Source organism: Lichenostomus cassidix, unplaced genomic scaffold (genome assembly GCF_008360975.1).
Source record: "Lichenostomus cassidix isolate B80296 unplaced genomic scaffold, HeHo_3.0 HiC_scaffold_852, whole genome shotgun sequence".
NCBI classification, from domain to species: Eukaryota; Metazoa; Chordata; class Aves; order Passeriformes; family Meliphagidae; genus Lichenostomus; species Lichenostomus cassidix.
The window spans coordinates 735439-756835 of record NW_028148026.1 but is presented as its reverse complement, the minus strand read 5'-3'; the positions used below and the strand labels follow the sequence as shown (position 1 = coordinate 756835).

At 59.2% G+C, this 21397-nt stretch overlaps 2 protein-coding genes and 1 long non-coding RNA gene across 4 annotated transcripts; all 3 read right to left on the bottom strand.

Moving 5' to 3' along the window:
* Nucleotides 1–1051: 1051 nt before the first annotated feature.
* LOC146420345 (uncharacterized) lies at nt 1052–2212 on the bottom strand. Its single transcript, XR_014849214.1, has 4 exons — nt 2086–2212; nt 1685–1706; nt 1525–1595; nt 1052–1441 (listed from the first exon to the last, which is right to left on the bottom strand). It is a non-coding gene; the product is annotated as an uncharacterized LOC146420345 (long non-coding RNA).
* A 112-nt stretch (nt 2213–2324) lies between these two features.
* LOC146420344 (low affinity immunoglobulin gamma Fc region receptor II-like) lies at nt 2325–4626 on the bottom strand. The gene is made up of 6 exons (XM_085048364.1): nt 4563–4626; nt 4088–4108; nt 3769–3999; nt 3173–3439; nt 2462–2550; nt 2325–2375 (listed from the first exon to the last, which is right to left on the bottom strand). The coding sequence occupies exons 1-6, from the start codon at nt 4609–4611 to the stop codon at nt 2325–2327; spliced, it is 708 nt and encodes a 235-aa protein (XP_084904490.1). The 5' UTR covers nt 4612–4626.
* Nucleotides 4627–9607: 4981 nt separating this feature from the next.
* On the bottom strand, nt 9608–14830 carry LOC146420343 (Fc receptor-like protein 3). 2 transcript variants are annotated; one of them, XM_085048377.1, is made up of 11 exons: nt 14729–14785; nt 14103–14123; nt 13784–14014; nt 13302–13553; nt 12935–13219; nt 12108–12377; nt 11688–11984; nt 11522–11605; nt 11115–11136; nt 10947–11026; nt 9608–10861 (listed from the first exon to the last, which is right to left on the bottom strand). In XM_085048377.1, exons 1-11 carry the CDS (start codon nt 14757–14759, stop codon nt 10752–10754), a joined length of 1683 nt encoding a protein of 560 aa, XP_084904503.1. In that variant the 5' UTR covers nt 14760–14785; the 3' UTR covers nt 9608–10751. The 2 variants fall into 2 exon arrangements, with proteins under 2 accessions (XP_084904503.1, XP_084904502.1); XM_085048376.1 differs by having other exon boundaries at nt 13784–14123; nt 14729–14830.
* Nucleotides 14831–21397: the final 6567 nt, after the last annotated feature.

The window sequence follows — 21397 nt, the reverse complement described above, 5'->3', positions numbered from 1 at the left end:
ACAGGGTGCCAGGGGGGAGGATATAGGGCATGGGAGCCCCATGGCTGGATTCCCAGGGGAATGTGTTCCCAGGGACAGGCAGTGGCTGCATGGGCACATGGGTCACAGCTCCTTCACTGGGTGCCTGAGATATTGGATGTGATCCGGGGTGCAGTGGGGCCCTCCTGAGGTGCTCATGGTTTGTGGGGGCATAAGAGGGGGGGCCAGGGGGCTCCAGCGCTGTGCCCCCAACTCTTCCAAGGGCTTTTTGAACTCTTTATTTCTGGTTTTCTCAATCTTTTTCTAAATTGTGCACCATGCCCAATACCTAGCTCTGTGATCCCCAGGAGCACCTGAGCAGAGAACATGTTGGGGGAACCCAGGGGAAGGGAAAAGGGGGACTGGGGCATGCAGGGAGGGGTGAGGAGGCTGTAGAGGATGGGGCTGTCCTGCTGTGCCCCCCAACACTTCCACTTTTCTGCAGAAGCAAAAAGAGGCCATTTGTGCTGTGAGTCAGATGGAGGGGCAGGTTCTGTCCTAGGGAGCACATCCAGGGGGTTCCTGTCCTGGGGCATCCCTGTTCTGGGGACAACATGTGCAGGGGGTGACATACCCTGGAGGAGAGTGTCCTGTTATGGGAGATGGCAGTTCCGGGAGGGTCCCTGTCCAAAGGGTGGCACATCCTGGGGACCCCGTCCATCCAAGTTTGGGGCCAAGACATGGCACAGCCCTACTGAAGAGGGATGGGATCGGTGCCCGTGGGGACAGAGCGGCAACATCGCAGGTCCCTCAGCCCCGGCCGGGTGTCACTGAGAGGGGACAAACAGCAAGTTGCAGCTCCTTCCCCTCTGCATGGACAGCTGCAAGGGAACCCAATTGATGCCATTTGATTCCGCCTGGGAATGCCCCAGGTGATCATTTTGTCACCCTCCCCAAGGGACCGAGAGAGCCCCAGAAATCCTGCAAATCCCACAAGGATCTGCTCAACAGCCTCACATCCTCCTCCTCCCCGAGCTGAACAGACAGAGCAGAACAAGCAGAGCAGAACAAACTCCATTTCTTCCGTTTTAATCAAAAAGCTGAGGTTTGGGCCCAATAACAAAATAACTGGTCTTGTGCCCCCTGGCAGTGGAAGGGGGAATGGGGAGCCCTAGGAGCCCTGGGAGCACTGGAACAGGGAGCTCTGGTGGCCCTGGGCAGTCCCCCATGGGAGCCACCCCACTCGGGGCCACTACCCCAGGCAGGGTGGGCAGCAATGGGAGCCGGCGGGGGGGTTACACACACGGGGGATGCCCACGGACAAGGATCTCCAGTGTCCCCAGTGCCCCCAGTGTCCCCAGTGTCCCCAGTGCTTCCCAGTGTCACAGAACATTCCCGTAGATGTCATTGGGGTCCTTCTTTCGCCCGTGGGGTCCCCGCAGTTCCGCATAAGTCACCTGGGGGGATGTGGTGTGGGGTGGCCCTGCGAGAGACACTGGTTGGGGCCACCCGTGGGGAGGTGACACCCATGGATGATGTGTCCCTGTCCCCAGTACCCGGACTCACCTCCTGCCCTCTCGATGCTGATGACGTGGGTGTAAAGCACCTCTCCATCCTCCTTGGCGGCCGAGGGGACGCTGCGGGGATAACGGGGTGTCTGTGGGGCTGGGGGTTTTTTGTGGTGGAGTTAAAAAGGTGGGGGTCAAGACTGCAGCTTCCCACTCACGTGTCTTGGGGCTTCTTGGTGGCTGCAAAAGAAAGAGGAATGGGGTTGACAATGAGGTCCCTGTGGCCACTGAATCCTCCCAGGACCCCTGACTGCCCCCAGGACCCCTGAGCATCCATGATGACCCACGGAAACCCTGAACCACCCAATGCCCCTGAGTTCCTGAGCCCCCAGAGCCCCAAATCCGGCTGGGACTGGGAACCTCAAAACTGCCCCAGGACACTGACAGAACCCCCAACATCCCCGCACAATCCTCCAACACCTCCCCAAACCCTACAGGAGCGCAAGCCAAGGTCAATAGGGTCTCAGCACTCCCCAAGTCAGGGACTGTGAGCACAACTCCTTTCCCTCCCCCACTCTGGGGGACTTACCACCACTCCCCATCCCCCATTGTCACCCACCCATGCGGTGCCACCGGCGCCAGCCCACGATGACTGCCAGGACCAGGACCAGGAAAAGGAGGGACCCAACAATCCCAGTAGCCACTGAAGGAAACAGAGAAAGACACACTGGGATCACCCAGAATCCCAAGGGTCCTGAATCCCCACGGTGATCCCATGTGACCTCACCTGTGCCCCAGTGTCCCTGCGATGTCACCTCCAGGGCCAGCTCTGGGCTGAGTGCCCAGAACACATGGTGCTCATCCAGCTGGTTGGTGGCCTTGCATTGGTAGGTGCCAGAATGTCCCACACTGACGTCCCCAAGCTCCAGGAGGGGACCCTGGGTCACCTCCTGCCCATCGTGCAGCCAGGTGAAGGTGACAGGTGCTGAACCTACCTGCACTGAGCAGCGCAGGGTCACGGGGTCACCTGTGTGCACCTGGAGTGCCGGGGGGCCAGGGGTGATGGTGGCATTGGCCACGGGCACTGCGGGGACAGAGACGGGGCTGAGGGTGGGGGAGGGGCTGGAACCCGGTGTGAGGAGGGGGATAGGTGGGAATGAGAGTGAGATGAGGGAGTCTTTGTTTGGTGGCACCTGGTGATAGAGGGTCCCCTTCATCCCTCATGTTGACCCAAATTGGTGGTGGCAATCACCCAGCGTGGGGTGCGGATGGTGATGTGATGGCTGGGATGATTGGGATGGGAGATGCTGTCAATTGTGGGATCCCAACCCCCACACTCACTGCGCACAATGACTTATGGCCTCCATTATGGAGCTCACCTCGCAGCTGTAACTGCCCGAGTGGGAGATCCCCACGGCGGGCAGCAGGAGCTGCGGGGACCCCTGCGGGCCCCCCAGCAACTGCCCGTCCCGGTAGAAGAGGTGCAGGAGAGGGGCTCGGGGCCTCAGGGGGCTGGGGGTGCTGAGGCAGCTGAGATTGAGGGGGGACCCCTCGGTGGGCTCGGGGGGACCCTCCAGCTTCAGCACCGGCACCAGGAAGAGCTCTGGGAAGGAGGGGAGTAGGAGGGGACAGGGACCCTGGGCCTGCTGGAAAGGGGTGTACTAGTTTTGGGGTTTTGGGGGGATGGGAGTTATGGGGGTGCTCACCGTGCACTGTCACTGCCACTGCTGCCGAAATCTCCCACTGCGGTGACAGCATGGTGCCAACCTGGGCCCTGCAGCGGTAGTGCCCGCCATGGTGCAGCTGCAGCGGGGACAGGGACAGCTCGGTCCCATGGAGGGGCTTCCCCAGTTCCTTCCCCTCATGGTAAAATAGCACCTGCGTGAGCTGAGGGTCCCTCCTCACTCGGCAGCGCAGTGTCACCGTGTCCCCCTCCAGCAGCGCCTGCGCCGACACCTGCAGCACCAGCTCATCTGGTGGACAGGGGGTTCAGTCACACTGGGGAATTTGAGAGTGTCCAGGGGGTTCCCCACTGAGGACCACTGTAGGCTGCAGGGACTCCACAGTGGCCTCCATGGAATGGGGGGACACCAGGAGGGATCTCCATGGCACCAGGATGGAGCAAGGGGGTCCCATCCCACTGAGATGTACTAGGACAGTTTTCCACAGGTTGCACTGCGATGCACTGGGATGTCCCCATGTGCAGGGGACAGCTCTCTTGACATGAGGTGTGTGAGACCACCCACAGAGTGAAGCCCACCCAGAGGCCCTTGAAGGACACTGATCGCCATCCTCCCCTCACCATTTAAGACGCTCACGTGGTTGCTGAGCCCAGAGCCAGGTCTGTCACACTTGTAGGTGCCACTCTCAGTGACAAGGAGTCGCTCCCTTTCCTCCTTCTCCCAGCGCTGCCCATCCTTGTACCAGGTGGGGACATTGGATGTCCCCGAGCCCTGGCAGGTCAGTGTCACCCAGTCCCACAGCGCCGCTGGTGTCCAGGGAGGCTCCACGAGGAGCTGGGTGGTTTGGGCACCTGTGGGTGACAGGGGACACCAGCCTGCCAGGGCCACTGCGGGACTGAGGACAGTGGGGTGGGGACATGGCATCCCTTGAGGACTCACCAGCGAGGCTGAGGGTCTGGGCTGGAAGGGAGAAGGGAGAGGGGCTGGGTGGGGGTTGCCCTGCAGGGACAGCAGCACCCCGTGGGGACCCCTGTGTGGCATGGATGTCTCAGGGACTCTGTGACCACCCATGGCTGAGGCAGCATGTGGGGACACTGTGGACACCCTGGGCATGGAGACTCCATGGCCACCCCATGCTGGCACAGGTCACCCCCCCAGCTCCACAGCCCCTGTCCCCATGGCCACATCCCAATGGTTCTTCTCCCCTTTTCCCCCATCCCTGCCAGCATATCCTTGTCCCCACAGCCCTGTCCCCCAATGCCTGTCCCTGCATGATCGTGGTCCACCCCCATGGAGTGTCTCTGCTGGCATTGGGGAACTCAGGGGACCCCGCAGTCCCCCTGTGCCTCCTCCCCACTGCTCTCTGCCTCACCAGGCCCATCCCAGGTTTCAGGTCCATGCCCAGGGCACTCACCCCACAGGAGCAGTGCCAACTTTCTGGCCATCATGATGTCCCCAGCCATCCAGGCTGGCTCTAACACACTGCGAGGGCATCCGGTCCCCTGGGTGGTGGCTCTTCGTCGAAGGGGAAGGAAGTGAAATCACTCCTCATCCCCACCAGTTGGCACATGGTGGGGGCAGGGTGCAGACAGGCTGACCACAAGCTGGAGACAGGATGGGGGCAGGCTGGGGACATGGTGAACATGGGGGTCCCACGAGTGGGGGTCTCAGTGGGTGTGGGGAGGAAAAGATCAGGTTCCCAGGGCAATGGGGGTTCCCAGGGATGGGCAGTGGCTGGGTGGGCATGTGGGTCACAGCTCCTTGACTGGCTGCCTCAGATGTTGGGGTGACCCAGGGACCAGCACAGCCCCCTCTGGCTCCTCATGGCCTGGGGGTAACGCCAGGTGGATTCCAAGGGTCTCTGGCTCTGTGCCCCCTCCCCCACCCAGGGGCTTTTTCTTCTCTTTATTTCCATTTCCTTCCTTATTTTCCTCACTTTTGCACACCTCCCTCTCCCCAGCCCCCAGTTTCTGGCTCAGCTATCCCTGCTGAGGTCATGGGTGAGGGGAACCCCAGAGAGGGGAAAAGGGGTGTGGAGGTGCAGGGAGGGTTGGGGGAGCTGTGTGGGATGGGAGTGTCCAGCTGTGCCCCCCAACATTTTGCCTTTCCTGCAGCAGAAGGAAGAGGCTGTTTGTGCTCAGAGTTACATGGGGGGGAATTTTTCTGTCCTGGGGGGCACATGCAGTGGTTCCTCTCCTGGGGGGATCCTGTCCCAGGGGCAACACATCCCGGCTACGGGGTCCTGTCCTGGGGCATGGTGGCTCTGGGAGTGTCCAGACTTCTCCATTCTTGTTCCAGACTTCTCCATTCTTGTTCCAGACTTCTCCATTCTTGCTCATCCCCTGGAGGATCTGAGCTGGGAAGAGCAGCTTGGGAATGCAGCCCCAGGCAGGAAGGAGCTTCCAAACTCCTCCTCCTTGCAGCCAGTGCCCATCCAAGTGTGGGGCTCAGCCATGGCACAGTCCCACTGCCCAGGGATGGGCATTGGCCAGCCCTGCTCTGGCCAGCCCCAGGGGCAGCCAGCACCTGAGGCTCCCACCTGCCCCCTTGGCCCCCTTTGATTCTCACAGCTTTAGAGCTGCTCAAAGGTGAGAATTGTGTGGGGGAAAAAGGCCTGGCTGTGGTTTGCTCAGCCCTGCAAGAAGCACAAAAACCAACTGGAGCCCAAGCAGTGGCTCTCCATGATTCAAAGGAATCTCCTCCACAGTAAGGCACTGTAAAGTAAAGCACACCTTTATTGGCTCAGCTGGGGGGAGCATGCAGGTGTTAACACCTCCATGTGCATGTCTGCCATGTTCACCTTGCAAAGGTTATTTTTATGTTTAGAAATTCAGCATCTGCCCTAGTTTTGTTCATTTATCTAAAGGTACAGTCTTAAGTTCTTACATAACTTGTCATTTCCTTTTTTAGGATTACAAACATGTCATGCTATACATTCATTCCACACTTATTTTGCTAATACTTACACTTAATTTTACTATTGCACACTTTGTTGATATATTATTTGTACTTCATCTATAATTGTGTATTGATTATGTTTCTATTCTCTATTACATATAAAAATTGCATTTTTCTACTGTTTTCATGACAACTCTCATTTCTCATTAAAAGTAGCTTCCTTCTACAGCATTTTGCTTCTGCCTTATCTCTTAGCCCACAGGAGGCTAGGTCTTTGTCTTGCAAAACAAGTGGTTAGTCAGATGCAATAGCTCACATTCCTCTCTTATCAGCTTAGCCCCTTCTAGGCCAAGGCCCTTCTGACTTAGGAAAGTAGATTTTTTCTTTGCAGAAGCAGTTGTGGTTAAGCATAGCAGCTAGGGCTTCCCTTTTATCAATCTGTACTTTATACTAAGGTGCAGGTATGTTGAGGTGCTTTAGTTAAAGGAGTTCTGTGCTTCATGAGGGCCTTTGATGGTTTTCAGAGCAGGGCTGGGTGGAAACCAACCGTGCAGGGGCAGCTGGGAGGGAACCAGTCCAGAAATGCAGCAATTGATCATTTTGTCCCTCTGGCCAAGGGACTGAGAGAGCCCCAGAACTCCTGCAAAGACAACAACAATCTGCTCAACAACCTGACCTGGACACTCCTCCTCATGTCTCAAACCTGCAGCCCTTTGGAAGCTCCCATTAGAAATGTTTGTGTTCTGGCTGTGGCCACCAGATGTGAGGGTAAAGTGTGGAAATATCAGGCAGTGGCTCTGCTCTGCAGCCTTGCTGGGGCTGTGGGGGTGACCCTGGCTGGATTCCAGGTGTCCCCAAAGCAGCTCATCCCTGCCCTCCTCACCTGCACAGGGCTCAGGGAATAGACAGGGCTGGCCCCGCCCCTCCCCCACCCGTTCCAGGACATTTCCCCTGTCCCCAGAGCTGTTGGAGGTGTTGCCATGGCAACAGTCGGTCCCGACACATCGCGACAGTGGCTTCGACACGCTGTCACAGTCGGTCCTCACACCTTGTGACAGTCCAGGCGCTCACAGCACGATGGCAGCTGAGCCCCTTCCCAGTGCTCTGGGACCACCACTATGCTCCCTCCTTCCCGCAGGCTCCACCCCAGGGTCTTTGCTCCCCGCTGTCCCAGGGTCTCCTCTCTGCCATTTCGGTCCCTCTGCTTGAATTAGGGGACTAGAAGTTAGATAATGATTTACTAGGAGCTGCTTGCTAAAACAATATATCGCTTGCTTAACTGTTTCTGGGCTTGCCAGGCAGAAAGGGAGGATGCAAAAGGAATGCAGGACCATTGATAGGAGTTAAACTACTGTGACCAGATATCCTGCTTTCGGACCCTGGAACCAGCCTGAGTCAGCTCTGAGGTTTGGACTTGGACCAGAAACTTAAGGAGTATGTGCAAGGAGGAAGGGTGAAGAGTTCCACCAGAGGAATACTCCGTTCACTGCCTCCCAGAGACCCCCAAGATCCCTGCTCGCAATGATCAAGCGGCACTGCACAGGTGCAAACATATTTAAATTAACTTTAGACTCATTATAATATGAAGACAGGATAGATAATGAAGATGTATAGGGGCATTTTGTAACTTCACGCATATGTAACCTGTAACCTGATATAAACCTAGTGAAGTGCTGCTGGCAGGGTGCATGCTTTGGAGGGTTACCCCCATGCATTCCAGCTGGAGTAAAACATACCTACTTCACAGCTTTATGAGTTGTGGAGTCCATCTGTGCATCACACTCTCTGGGCTCCCCAGTGGGGGTCCTGTCCCTCCACCCCAGCCTCTCCCACCCAGTGCCCCCTGGCCCCTCCATAAGCCCCAGGGCTGGCACCCACAGAGGCTCCCTGTCCTGGAGGATGAGATGTTCCTTGGGTACCGCCAGCTGAGCATGGCTCGAGTCTGTCATGCCGACCTTGCCAACAGCACTTGGGCTCCAGCAGCCCTGTCCTGATCCTTCGGGATGTGCCAAGCACTCCTGGAGCACTGCCCTTTGTCAGGAACAAGCCCAGGACCACCCGAATCATCCCCAAAGCCTGATCTTGGACTTCATGTGGGTTGTGCCTGAGCACTGAGGTGTTTCGGGAGCCCGATGGGTGTCACTGCCCTGTCCCAAAATCTCAGGGCAGTAGGAATGGGAAGCGGTGCTCCCCTATGGCCCAACCCTGTGGGCCTCACCTGAGCACCCTGCGGAATACCTCGTGCTCCTGCATGGCCAGGTGCTGTCCCCATGGGCCACCTGCTCCAGCCACTCCTGCCTCAGCCACTGCTCCAGCTCGGCCTTGCTGCTCGGCCAGCGTGAAGCACCAAGCACATGGCAGAGGCACTGAATCATCCCCAATACCAGCAAAAAGCACCACAAAACCTTCTCGGCAGCCAAATAAGCTCCTTCTGCGCAGAGTTGGGGGCACCTGTCCCCCAAATTGTGTCCAATGCTACCTCGTGTAGCCCAAAATCCCTGGGAGAGGCAGCAGAGCTGTGTGTTTTTGAAAAGGGATGGTTTAGGAGCTGGATTTAACTTTCAGAACCCCGGCTCCAATTACCCTCGGTAAGGGTCTGCAGCAGCCAGAGAAGAACAGGGCATTAGCCCAACCAGCTCCAATTTCGCCCCATTTAGGCCTCCCAAGCCACAGCTGCTGGCCTGGGCTGTCCCTGTGCTGTGGCTGTGGCTCTGCTGTCCTCCTCCTCCTCAGCCTGTGGCTGATGTGTTGGGACCAGCAGTGGCCCAGCAAGAGCAGGAACTCCAAATATGGCATGGAGACTCCTGAGGAGCCCTGGCAGACTCAGCACCGACCACCTGCTTTCCTCACCATGCCAAGGGAATGCAATATTCCCAAGAGCTGTTGTGCCAGGGCTGAAGGAGCAAAAGGGAGTGAAAGGCTGTGGGTTTTGCGGAATTGTGCTGTAATGCCATGAGAGGTGCTGTTGTGGGACTGAGACTCAGCTGGGGGGTGGGTGCTTCCTTCCTTCCATTCGGGATCGGGGAGAGCAGTGGTGTGTGTGTTGCACAGGGTGTGTGTCTGGCCAGGACACTGCTGCACTGCCCCTCAGCACTGCGATCTGAGCTGCAGCCTTCACCGCTTCTGCCCACTGCCGGTGGAGCTGCCGGGACTGATTGGTGCTGAGAGATTGCAAAATGAGCGATTTCCCCTCTTTGCTCTGCCCGAGGCTGCCATGGCTGCCGAGGGGATCCAGCTTGGATTGCAGCGCCCCCTGCTGGCCTGAGCAATCCCTGCAGCGCCCCCTGCTGGCCTGAGTGTTCCCTGCAGTGCCCCCTGCTGGCCATGGTCATCACAACACCAAATAGGAAAAAACAGCACTGAGAGGGTTGGAAGCCTCTATTATTGTGTTCTTTGTTCTGTTCTGTTCTATTTATTTTCTGGTAACAAACCATTCTTCCTTTTCCTACATTTTTGCATGGGAATCCCGTAATTTTCAAAATTGTAATAATTTGGCAGAAGTAACATGAAACATTGAGAGAGACAAACTGAATCACCCCTAGCAGGGGCCAAGACAAAGAGTAAGATAAGACTGTGTTTACCTTAGGCATAGTTGTTAACAGGAGATATTAAGTGAGAAGACTGTGATCAGTAGCCCTTAAGAAATGTAAAACATGTAACCCTGGAAACCAAAGGTTTTGTAGAACCTGAACTATAGTTGGTAACAGTATAAAAATATGTACTTTGGACAATAAAGTCGGTTTTGCATGAACCAGGCTGAGTCTGCATATCAATCACCAACAAGGATGGATTCTTCTTTCCATTCCATGGCTATTTCCACCCTCCTTGGCAGACATTTGTCTTTTAAACCAAGACAGCTCCCAAATCCAGGGTTCCAGTGTGGATAGGACAGACATTCCAAGAGAAAGCAGGGTCAGACATGTGACCACTTCATGCTCTGCCTTTTAAGGCCCTGGGCCAACATGGGGCCTCCCCCAGGTGGGACTTCTGGTCACTTGGCCACTCAGGAGTTGGGTTGGACAGAGCATCACACTGTCCCCAGTGTGCCATGGCTGACAGACTGATGGACACACACGGCCCTGTCACACCCAACGTAAGGCCTGACCAACCCCCTATCACACACAGGTGTTCCAAAATGTCTCGAGACATCAAACTGCTCCTGTCTCTGACAGCCCACCCTGTGCCATGGATTGATCCCAACTGCCCTGGAAAAGGGGGAGACTCTGGAAAACCCACAGTGCCTTGGTGACATCATAGTGTGGGGGAACACGGCCGAGGAGGGTTTGGAGACAGAGGAGAAGAGAATGCAGAGCCTCCTGAAGGCTGCTTTGGCCATCAAAGCAATGAAGGTCCAGAGCCCTGCCAGGTTCCTCCTGGTGGGGGAATCGTGCTGGGGGCAGCGTCTGGGGTTTGTTCCTTGTTGGGGCTTTCCCTGGAAATCATTCCTTTTCTGACCCTTTTGATTCTTAATCTTGTTACTGTTGCTGTTGCCATTGGTTTTCTTCTGTCATTGCTGTTTGCAGGAAATTGTTCTTCTCTCAGCCCTTTGGGATCTTCGCCTTTTGTGCCTCCACTGGGAGGGGAGGAGCAGCAGCCCCTGGTTTTTAGGGGAAGCACACAGAGGTGTTGGTGCCCATGGGTGGGGATGCCCAGTGCCCCCCAGTGTCCCCCTGTGCCCCTCAGTGTCCCCCAGTTTCCCCTAGTGTCACAGCACATTCTCATAGATTTCACTGGATTTCCTCAGTCTCCCATGGGCTCTCGGCAGCTCTGCGTAGGTCACCTGGGTGTCCTGGGGTGGGGTGATGCTGGAAAACCCTGAAAACGACACCAGTTTGGGGGACTCAGGTTGGGGTGACACCTGTGAGTCACGTGTCACTGTCACCTCCCACCCTGTACTCACGCTGTGCCTGTTTGGTGATCATGACGTGGGTGTACAGCACCTCCTCCTCCTCTGGGGGGGCTGGGGGCTCCGGGGGCACCCTGATGGGATAAAGGGATGTGTGGGAGGGGATGGAGAATTGTGAGGCTGGGGGTAAAAGGGGGGTCATGGCTGGAGCCCCCAACTCACCTTTCCTGGTGCTTCCTGGCGGCTGCAAAGGAAAGAGTGAGGGGTAACTGTGGGGTCCCAGGGCCATGACCACACTCAGGAATGCTGAACCCTGACAGGACTCTCAGTTCCCCCAGGACCCTCAAGCATCCCTGAAGCCCCCAGAATTCATGAACCCCTCCAGTGCCCCCAACAAACACTGCCTCAAGAACCCAGCAGGGAGAGGAACCCCCAAACTGCCTGAAAGAACCCCAGCATCCCTGCACGACCCTCCAGCACCTCTCCAAACCCTGCAGGAGCCCAGCCAAGGTCACTGTTGGTCTCAGCACGACCACAAGCCAGGGGCTTTGAGGGCTCCCCATTGCTTCCCAACACTCTAGGGGCTTCCTACAGCTCCCAGGGACCCCCATGACCCCATTGTCACCCACCCATGCGGTGCCACCTGTGCCAGGCCAAGATGACACCCAGGAGCAGAACCAGAAACAACAGGGAACCACTGATCCCTGCGGCCACTGCAGGAAAGAGACAAAGACACATTGGGGCCACCTGTCACATCAGGGATCCTGAACCTGTGGAGATCCTATATGACCCCACCTGTGCCCCAGTGTCCCTGCAGTGTCACCTCCAGGGCCAGCTCTGGGCTGAGCGCCTGGAACACGCGGTGCTCATCCACCTGGTTGGTGGCCGTGCATTGGTAGGTGCCAGAATGTCCCACATCGATGTCCCCAAGCTCCAGGAGGGGACCCTGGGCCACCTCGTGCCCATCATGAAGCCAGGTGAAGGTGACAGGTGCTGAGCCCACCTGCACCGAGCAGCGCAGGGTCACGGGGTCACCTGCGTGCACCTGGTGTGCTGGGGGGCCAGGGGTGATGGTGGCATTGGCCACGGGCACTGCGGGGACAGAGACGGGGCTGAGGGTGGAGGGAGGGGCTGGCATCAGGTGTCAGGGGAGGGGGATGTGTGGGATTTCTAAAACGTGGGTGGGGTCATCCCCAGCCCGAGTGTACTGCTCACCCAAGACGGTGACATTCAGTGTGGGACTCTCGGCCACGTTGTCCCCATCGCTGGCCTGGCACTGGTAGTGGCCGCTGTCCTTGTCCCCAATGTGGCTCAGCTCCAGGTGGGGGCCAGTGCCCAGTGGTGTCTCTGAGCCCTCCCGGTGCCAGGAGAAGGACAGAGGACCTGTCCCCGCAGCCACTGCACAGCTCAGCAGCAGGCTGTCACCCAGTGCCACCTGTCCGCCGGGGGGCTGTGCCGACAGGGACACCCCCGATACTGGGATCCCTGTGAGAGGGGGACACCAGGGGACAGGGAGGATCACAGGGACAGTGAGGAACACAGGGACAGTGAGTGACATGGGGACAGCAGGGGATAGTGAGGGACATGGGGAGGGTCAGAGAGGGGTGGGAGGACCCCAGGGAGGGGGATGGGGGCACAGAGATGGGGGGGAGCTTGGAAAGGGACCCCAGTGAGGGATGGGGGGTTCAGGGCAGAGACACATGGGGAGGGATGGGTGCACTCTAGGGAGGGGTGTGGGGACCCAGACTGGCATGTGGGGACCTGGGAAATATGGGGGGACCTCAGAGAGTGGTGGGAGGACCTGGGCAGGGATGGGGGACCCGGGAAGGGACAAGAGAACGGATGAGGCTCCCCAGGCGGGGCGGGGGGAGTCAAGGACGATGTCAGGGAAGAATTGGGAGACCCGGGGCAGGGAGGGGGTGATCTGGGGAGGGACCAAGGAAAGGGATGAGGGGAGCCGGGAAAGGTGTCAGGGAGGGCTAGGGGTCCCCAGTTGTGTCTGGGGAGGCTGTGGGGGTTGCCGTGCCCATCCCCGCACTCACTGCGCACCGTGACGCGGAGCCGGGCGCTGCTCTTCCGCACGGCCCCCCCCTCGGAGCGCACCTCGCAGCTGTAACTGCCCGAGTGGGAGACCCCCACGGCGGGCAGCAGGAGCTGCGGGGACCCCTGCGGGCCCCCCAGCAACTGCCCGTCCCGGTAGAAGAGGTGCAGGACGGGGGCTCGGGGCCGCAGGGGGCTGGGGGTGCTGAGGCAGCTGAGAGTCAGGGGGGACCCCTCGGTGGGCTCAGGGGGACCCTCCAGCTCCAGCACCGGCACCGAGAAGAGCTCTGGGAAGGAGATGGGAGTGAGGATGATGATCCCGAGTGTGCTGGGGAGGGGATGTGGGGATTCCGACTGTGGGATGCTCACCGTGTACTGTCACTGTCACCGGTTTCGAATCCCAGGAGCTATGCCAGACCCCCGCGCAGCGATAGTGGCCGCTGTCTTTCAGCCGCAGAGGGGGCAGGGACAGCTCAGTCCCCTCGAGGAGCTCCCCCAGTTTCTTCTCCTCACGGTAAAATTGCACCTGAGTGATCTGAATGCTCGGCAAGGTCCGGCAGCGCAGTGTCACCGTGTCCCCCTCCAGCAGCGGCTGTGCTGGCACCTGCAGCACCAACCAGCCTGGGGACAAGTGGGGACACAGCACACCGGCATGTCCCGATGGCACCAGGATCACCACACTGTGTCACACACAGAGCACCAGGGGTCCCCAATTCCAACAAGGGGGTCTCCTCCTACTGGGATGCTCTGGAATGTCCCCATGCAGGGGACAGGCTCTGGTCACACCAGAGTCACAGAGGTGACTCGGGGTCCCCGCGGGTGCCAGGGTGGGACCACCCAAACCCCCTCACCATCTAAAACGGTCACAGGGTTGCTGAGCATGGTGCCAGGTCTGTCACACGTATAAGTGCCTCTCTCAGTGACAACAAATCTGTCGGGCGCCTCCTTCCACCAGGGCTCCCAGTCCTTGTACCACCTGGTGACACCAGATGTCCCCAAGCCCTGGCAGGTCAGTGTCACGTTGTCCCACAGTACTGGCGGCGTCCAGGGGGGATCCACGAGGAGCTGGGTGGTCTGGGCACCTGTGGGTGACAGGGGACACCAGCCTGCCAGGGCCAGCACAGGGCTGGGGACAGCGGAATGGGGACATGGCATCCCCTGAGGACTCACCAGCGAGGCTGAGGGTCTGGGCTGGAAGGGAGAAGGGAGAGGGGCTGAGTGGGGGTGGTAGCACAGGGACAGCGACACGAGTGGGCACTGGGTGTGGGGTTGTCCCTGAGCTGTCCCCATGGGGACACCAGTTCTGATGGGAAAGTGCTCGGGGACTGTCCCCAGCAGGGCTGGAGAGGCTCCCAGGGGACATGTCTGTGTCACAGCCGACCACATGCCACATCCGTGCAACACGGAGGCCTCGGGGACACTGCGGCCACCCCGGGCTGGGTGAGGACACGGGGACAGTGTGACCATCCTGGAAATGGGGACACCACAGCCACCCCGTGCTGGCACAGGTCGCCCCTGCGAGCCCTGGCACAGCCCCTGTCCCCACAGCCACATCCTCACGGTGCTTGTCCCCTTCTCCCATTATCCCTGCATCCCTGTCCCCTGTCCCTGTCCCCACAGCTGCCCCAGCCCCAAGGTGTCACTTCCCACATCCCTGTCCCCACAGCCACCCCACAGCCCTGGTCACACTGGAGGGCCACTGCCTCTGTCCCCCCACTGGCTCTGCTGGTCTTGGGAACATCAGGGGACCCCGCTGGCCCCCGTGTCCCCTCCCCACCAGTCTGTGTCTCACTCACCCCACAGGAGCAGTGTCACCTTCCCAGCCATCCTGGTGTCCCCAGCCAGCCAGGCTGGCTGTCACACACACTGCCAGGGCCACCTGTCCCCAACATGGTGGTTCTTGAGACAAAGAGGAAGGAAGAGAATTTACATCTTGTCCCCATGTGTTGGTGGCACAGGGTGGGGGCTGGGTGGCAACAGGGGGGGGACATGGTGGGACATGATGGGTTTTGGTGGGATACGGTGGGGACATGGAGGGACACTGTGGGGATACAGCAGGGACACGGGGGTGATGGTGGGACATGGGGGGACATCGTGGGACATGGTGGAACGTGCGGGGACACAGCAGGGACATGGGGGGACATAGGATGACATGGGAAAACATGGTGAGGACACATGAGGGACATGGTGGGACATGTGGGGACACAGCAGGGACATGGGGGTGATGGTGAGGACATGCTGGGACATGGTGGGACAGGGTAGGGACATGGTGTGACCCTCTGGGGACACAGCAGGGACTGTGTGTCCCCAAGTGTGTCCCAGGAGTGGGGGGCTCAGGGAATGGGGGGTCCAGGAATGGAGGTCCCCACAGGTGGGGGATCCCAAGGACCATTGTCGCCCTGTCCCCATGTCCCCTCCCCAGGACTGTGACAGAAGATTCCCTCCAGGTGTGCAGGCAGGGCCCTGCTGCCCCCCGCCTTTTCTGGGGCTCTCCAAACCTCTTGCCACTCCTGATTTGGGGCTTTTTGCTCTTTTTACTTCCCCTTTTTGTCACCTGGGAGGGACCTCCCTTGGGAGTGACACAGCCCTGGGTGGGGGAGGGGGCTGTCTTGGGCGGGAGACTGGGACAGTTCTGGTGGTGGGGAGGGTGTGACACAGCCCGGGAGGTGTCTCTGTCCCTGTCCCTGTCCCTATCTGTTCCCTCCTTCCCCCCGTAGTGACACCACAGTGGAGGAGTCATGAGCTCGGGGATGTCCCCATGGGAGGAGTCAGTGGCAATGACAGTGACAGTGACAGTGACAGTGCCACCTCTGCCCATCACCCCATGACCCCTGATTCCTGTGAACCTCCAGCCCTGGAATTGAGACCCCTGGACCTCCAGGACCTCTGGGAATGACCACGAGGCTAATGGACCCCAAAACCCCTGGACCCTTGATCCCTGTGACTTTATCCCTGTGACCCCGTGACCCTGGCAGTGACACCCTGGAGCCCCAGAACCTGTGCACCCCCAGGCCTGGCCATGAGCCCCATGGACACCCAGGCGCTCTGGACCCCTGGGAATGACCATGAGGCTTGTGGACCCCTGGACCCTGGAGGCCCCTGGGAACAACCATGAGGCCCACGGACCACCAAGAGCCCTTGACCCTTGATCCCTGTGACCCCCTGGCCCTGGCAGTGACACCTCTGGAGCCCCCAAGACCCCTGAGTGCCCTGGCCTTGGTGGTGACACTGCTGTACCCCCAATACCCCTGGATCCCTGCACTCCTGATCCCTATGAACCCCCTGGACCCCTTGGCCCTGGTGGTGATACCCATGGACCCCCAGGACGTCCAAGATCCCTAGGAATGACCATGAGACCCCTGGAACCCCTGAGCCCCCCAGCCCTGGTGGTGACACCCATGGACCCCTTGTTGGAAAATATACCAGTTTAAACATTTTTTAATCAGGGCTTTTGTTTGCCTTTGCCCTGGGAAAAGGAATTTTAGGTTTCTTTCCAGGGCATTTTTCCACCAGGTGAGGTCTGATGAACCTCAACACCTCAACACCTCAACAGACTTGGAGTAGCACAAAAGATAAGGACCATCAGCGGCCATGACCAGAAGGTCAGCTCCAAAGTTCACCCCTGGCATGGTCTGAGACACCTGGTCTGGGAGGAGATAAGAAAAAAGACCTAAGTAGCACGGGAGGTGAAGAAAACCAGATCCAATAGGGAACCAAACACTAAAGACTATTCAGCTTTGAACCAATGTACACTCAACCAATTAATTTATATGAGTTTTGACTCTATAAAATATCTGAAAAATGTAGTAAAAGCCATGTGTCATGGAATGATTCTCTCAGCCCACCTGCTCTCTGTGGGGATGAGATGACGTCTGTGGCACATCCTGACAAGAAAATAAAGTGATGCCTTTACTCTCTACCATTTAAAATGTTGTTGCAGAGTTTTTTGTTTTTCTCGTAGTTTCGGTGACAACAGGATGAGGATGTCTTGGGAACGGGGGACCCTGTGGGAATCGGGAAAATGGGAGAATTGGGCGCCCACCAAGGAGAGGGAGGTCCTGGGGAACGGACATCCCAGGGAATGGCAGTCCCAGGATTGGGGGATATAAGGAAGTTGTCCACATGGTTGGGTTCCAAGGGCAATGGGGGGCCCAGGGATGGGCAGTGACTGGGTGGGCATGTGGATCACAGCTCCATCATGGGGTGCCTCAGATTTTGGGGTGACCCAGAGTCCAGCACAGCCCCACTGGGACACTTGGGGTGTGGGGGAGACATCACATGGGGATTCTGAGGGGCTCTGAATTTGTGCTCTCCTCAACCCCAGCGCCACACCCATTGGCTTTTTCTTCTCTTTATTTCCATTTTTTCCTTATTTTCCACCCTCCTGCACACTCCCCTCACAGTCCCTGGCTCAGTGGTGACAGGGAGCACCTGAGCAGATAACGTGTTTGTGAGACCCAGGAGAGGGGGAAGGGAGGTGTGGGGAGTGCAGGGAGGGTTGGGGGAGCTGTGGGGGATGGGCGTGTCCGGCTGTGCCCCCCAGCACTCTCACTTTCCCTTTCCTGCAGCAGAATGAACAGGCTGTTTGTGCTCAGAGTCACACGGGGGGTGACAGGTTCTGTCCTGGGGGACACAGACAGGGGTTCTGTCCTGGGGACAAGAGTGGCAATAGCGAGCAGCGGCTCTGCCCTGCGGCAGTGCTGGGGCTGGGGGTGACCCCGGCTGGATGGCGACAGTGGCTCCGGACACGCTGTCCCAGCCGCTCCGGACACATGGCCACCGTCGCTGCCGCAGCCCGGGACAGTCGCGCCACTCGCAGCGCCATGGCAGCGCCACCTGCCCCGGTGACCGAGCCCAGCACTCCGCTCCCGCAGGCCCGGCGGCTCCTGCCGGGCTCCCTGCTCTCCCCCAGCCTCCCGCTCCCTCCCTCCCGGCGCCCCCCGCCCGCCCCAGGGCTGAGCCCGGCCGAGGCTCCGCAGCAGCTGCGGGGCTCAGAGCCGCTCGGGGAGCGCCGGCTGCGGGGCTTTGGGCACCGGGGGGCACCGGGCAGGGCTGCGGCGGGGCTGGGCTGGGCTCGGGGGACACCTCAGGCTGTCCCCGGCTCCGTCTCGGGGCTTTCGGGGCTCTCGGGGCAGCTGCGAGGGAACCAGTCCAGAAATGCCCCAATTGATCATTTTCTCACCCTCCCCAAGGGACTGAGAGAGCCCCAAAAATCCTACAAATCCCTCAAGGATCTGCTCAACAGCCTGACCTGGACCCTCCTCCTTCCCGAGCTGAACAGACAGAGCTGATAAAACAAACCCCATTTCTCCCGGTTTAATCAATAAGCTGCGTTTTGGGTCCAACAAGAGCAAAAAGGGTCCTGTGACCCCTGGGGCTGGGAGGATGAATGGGGTGTCATGGCCAGAGCCACCTCCTCACCTGTCCTGGGACTTCCTGGAGGCTGCAAGGAAAAGGGGAGGAGGTGACTGTGGGATTCCCGAGACCCCTGAACCTTCCTGGGACCTCGGGAGCTCCAACCACCCACGGGACCCTCAAAACCCCACGGGACCCTCAAATCCCCACTGCAGCCCCGATTCCCACTGAACACTGATTCCCCCCTGGACGCCAGGAACACCTGAACCCCATGAAGTTCTGCACCACCGCAGTGTCCCCAACACCCCCAATGCCCCCGACATCCTGAGCTTCTGAGCCCCAAGCCCGGCAGGGAGAGGCAGGGAGGGACAGCCTCGAAACTTACATAGGACCCCTGAAATAACCCCCAGCATCACTGCACGAAACTCCAAGAGCTCCCTAAACCCCCCAGGATCTCCCAGTGCCACCCCAATATTCCTCAAATGCCACCCAGAGATACCCCCTGGAGCACAACCAAGACCCATCAAATTCCCCCCAGTCCCCCTATGAACCCCAGCCAAGGTCACTGGGGGCTCAGTTTCCCCCAGCTCAGGAGCTCTGGGTGCTGCCCCATCTCTCCCAACACTCTCGGGGTTTCCCCTCACTCCAGGACGCCAACCCCCCCACTGTCACCCACCCAGGCGGTGCCACCAGTGACAGCCCCCGATGACAGCCAGGAGCAGCAGCAGGTACAGGAGGGTCCTGCCGACATTCACAGCCACCGCTGGGGAAAGAGAGGGTGACACATCAGGGTCACCACTCACCTCAGGAGTCTTGCACCCCCCGGTGACCCCATATGACCCCACCTGTGCCCCAGTGTTCCTGCGGTGTCACCTCCAGGGCCAGCTCTGGGCTGAGCACCCGGAACACACGGTGCTCATCCAGCTGGTTGGTGGCCACGCACTGGTAGGTGCCAGAATGTCCCACATCGATGTCCCTAAGCTCCAGGAGGGGACCCTGGGCCACCTCCCGGCCGTCGCACAGCCAGGTGAAGGTGACAGGTGCTGAGCCCACCTGCACCGAGCAGCTCAGGGTCACGGGGTCACCTGTGTGCACCTGGAGTGCCGGGGGGCCAGGGGTGATGGTGGCATTGGCCACGGGCACTGCGGGGACAGAGACGGGGCTGAGGGTGGGGGAGGGGCTGGAACAGGGTGCGGGGAGGGGGAGACGGAGGGGATGAGGATGGGACGGGTGAGTTGGAGGATGCTGTGTTTGGGGTCACCCCAATCCCGAGCGTCCCACTCAGCCAGGAGGGTGACAATCAGTGGGTCACTCTCAACCATGCTGACCCGGTTCTGGCCCGGCAGTGGTAGTGGCCTCTATCCTTGTCCCCAGCCTTGCCCAGCTCCAAGCGGGGGTCAATGCCCAGCAGTGCCCCCGAGCCCTCCTGGTGCCAGGAGAAGGACAGAGGACCTGTCCCCATGGCCACCGCGCAGCTCAGTGCCAGGCGATCACCCGGGGGGCTGTGCCGACAGTGACACCCCTGATACTGACATCCCTGTAGGAGGGGACCCCAGGGGACAGCGGGGGTCACAGGAAGGGACAGAGAGTGGTGGGGACCCCAGTGAGGAAGAGAGCAGTTTGGAGATTGGGGTAGGCTTGGAAAGGCACTGCAGGTAGGTATGGGAGATTCACGGAGGGGAAACCTGGAGAGGAATGGGGGGAACAGACGGAGGGCTGTGGGGACCCAGACAGAGACGGGAGGACCAGGAGACAATGGGCTGACCTCAGAGAGGGGTGGGTGCACCCCGGGAAAGGGAGAGGGAACTCAGTGAAGGATGAGGGAACCTGGGAGAGAAGCGGGAATAGATGAATGGACCCAGGAAGTGATGGAGGTACCCGAGCAGGGCACCGGGAGAGGAATGAGGGGATAAAGGGCAGTGATGTGGGGACCCGGAAAAGGTGTCTGGGGAGATGGGAGACCCCAGTTGTTTCTGGGGGACCCGGGGAGGCTGTGGGGTTGCCATGCCCATCCCCGCACTCACTGCGCACCGTGACGCGGAGCCGGGCGCTGCTCTTCCACACGGCCCTCCCCTTCGGAGCTCACCTCGCAGCTGTAACTGCCCCAGTGGGAGACCCCCACGGCGGGCAGCAGGAGTTGCAGGGACCACTTCGTGCCCCCCAGCAACTGCCCGTCCCGGTAGAAGAGGTGCAGGAGGGGGGCTCGGGGCCGCAGGGGGCTGGGGGTGCTGTGGCTAGCACAGGTTTTTCCCACAGGAACTCTTCTTGTGTTTTGTAAATAAAGATAAAGTTTGGGTGTTGTTGGAGCAGTGTCCCAGAGCTTGGACAGTGCAGGCCTGGCCAATCAGGCCTGGGGGAAGGCTTCTGACTGACCAATCTGGGTGACTTTTGAGAACTCTATATATGTGATGAAATCAAAACAATAAAGGTCATTCCTTCTTGCCACTGAGAACTGGTGCTTTCATTACTCTGCTAGCTGCTCAACAGCGACAGAGTGCTGAGGCAGCTGAGATTCAGGGGGGACCCCTCGGTGGGCTGAGTGGGGACTCTCCAGCTCCAGCACCGACACCGAGAAGAGCTCTGGGAAGAAGGTAGGGGAGTTTGGGACTGTGACTTGGCATCTGCAGGTGAGAGGCTGTGGGAGTTTTGGGATTTTCTGTATTGGGGTCTCAGGGTAGGTTGTGCTGGATGTGGGAGTGTCAGGCTATCAGGTGTGGCTTTGGGATTTCTCACCGTACACTGTCACCGTCACCGACTCTGACTTCTTCCACCGTGTATGCCCGATGCCCACCCATCCCCCACTCTGGTAGCTGCCACTGTGGTGCAGCTGCAGGGGGGACAGGGACAGCTCAGTCCCATGGAGAGGCTCTCCCAGATCTTTGTCCTCACGATAGAAGTGCAATCCAGTGACCGACTTGTCCTTCCAGACCCGGCAGCGCAGTGTCACCGTGTCCCCCTCCAGCAGCACCCTCACTGGTACCTGCAGCACCAGCCAGTCTGTGGGACAGGGGGATCCTGTCACACCAGGGGGTTCCAGGGGGCACTGAGGGGTGCAAGGCCACCCAGAGCCCTCAGAGCCCTCAGGGGGAAACACCATCCCCATCTTACCC

What these genes read in the sequence shown, in the direction of transcription:
- LOC146420344 (XM_085048364.1), bottom strand. Translation starts at nt 4,611, where the DNA reads ATGGCTGGGGACATCATGATGGCCAGAAAGTTGGCACTGCTCCTGTGG. An exon ending in GTTGGCACTGCTCCTGTGGG is followed by an intron (nt 4,109 to 4,562) that starts GTGAGTGCCCTG and finishes TCTCCCTTCCAG; the next exon opens with CCCAGACCCTCAGCCTCGCT. An exon ending in CCCTGCGCTGCTCAGTGCAG is followed by an intron (nt 2,376 to 2,461) that starts GTAGGTTCAGCA and finishes TGGGGACGTCAG; the next exon opens with TGTGGGACATTCTGGCACCT.
- LOC146420343 (XM_085048376.1), bottom strand. Translation starts at nt 14,087, where the DNA reads ATGCCATGTCCCCATTCCGCTGTCCCCAGCCCTGTGCTGGCCCTGGCA. An exon ending in GCAGGGACACTGGGGCACAG is followed by an intron (nt 11,606 to 11,687) that starts GTGGGGTCATAT and finishes TCTTTCCTGCAG; the next exon opens with TGGCCGCAGGGATCAGTGGT. An exon ending in GCCAGGAAGCACCAGGAAAG is followed by an intron (nt 11,027 to 11,114) that starts GTGAGTTGGGGG and finishes TTATCCCATCAG; the next exon opens with GGTGCCCCCGGAGCCCCCAG.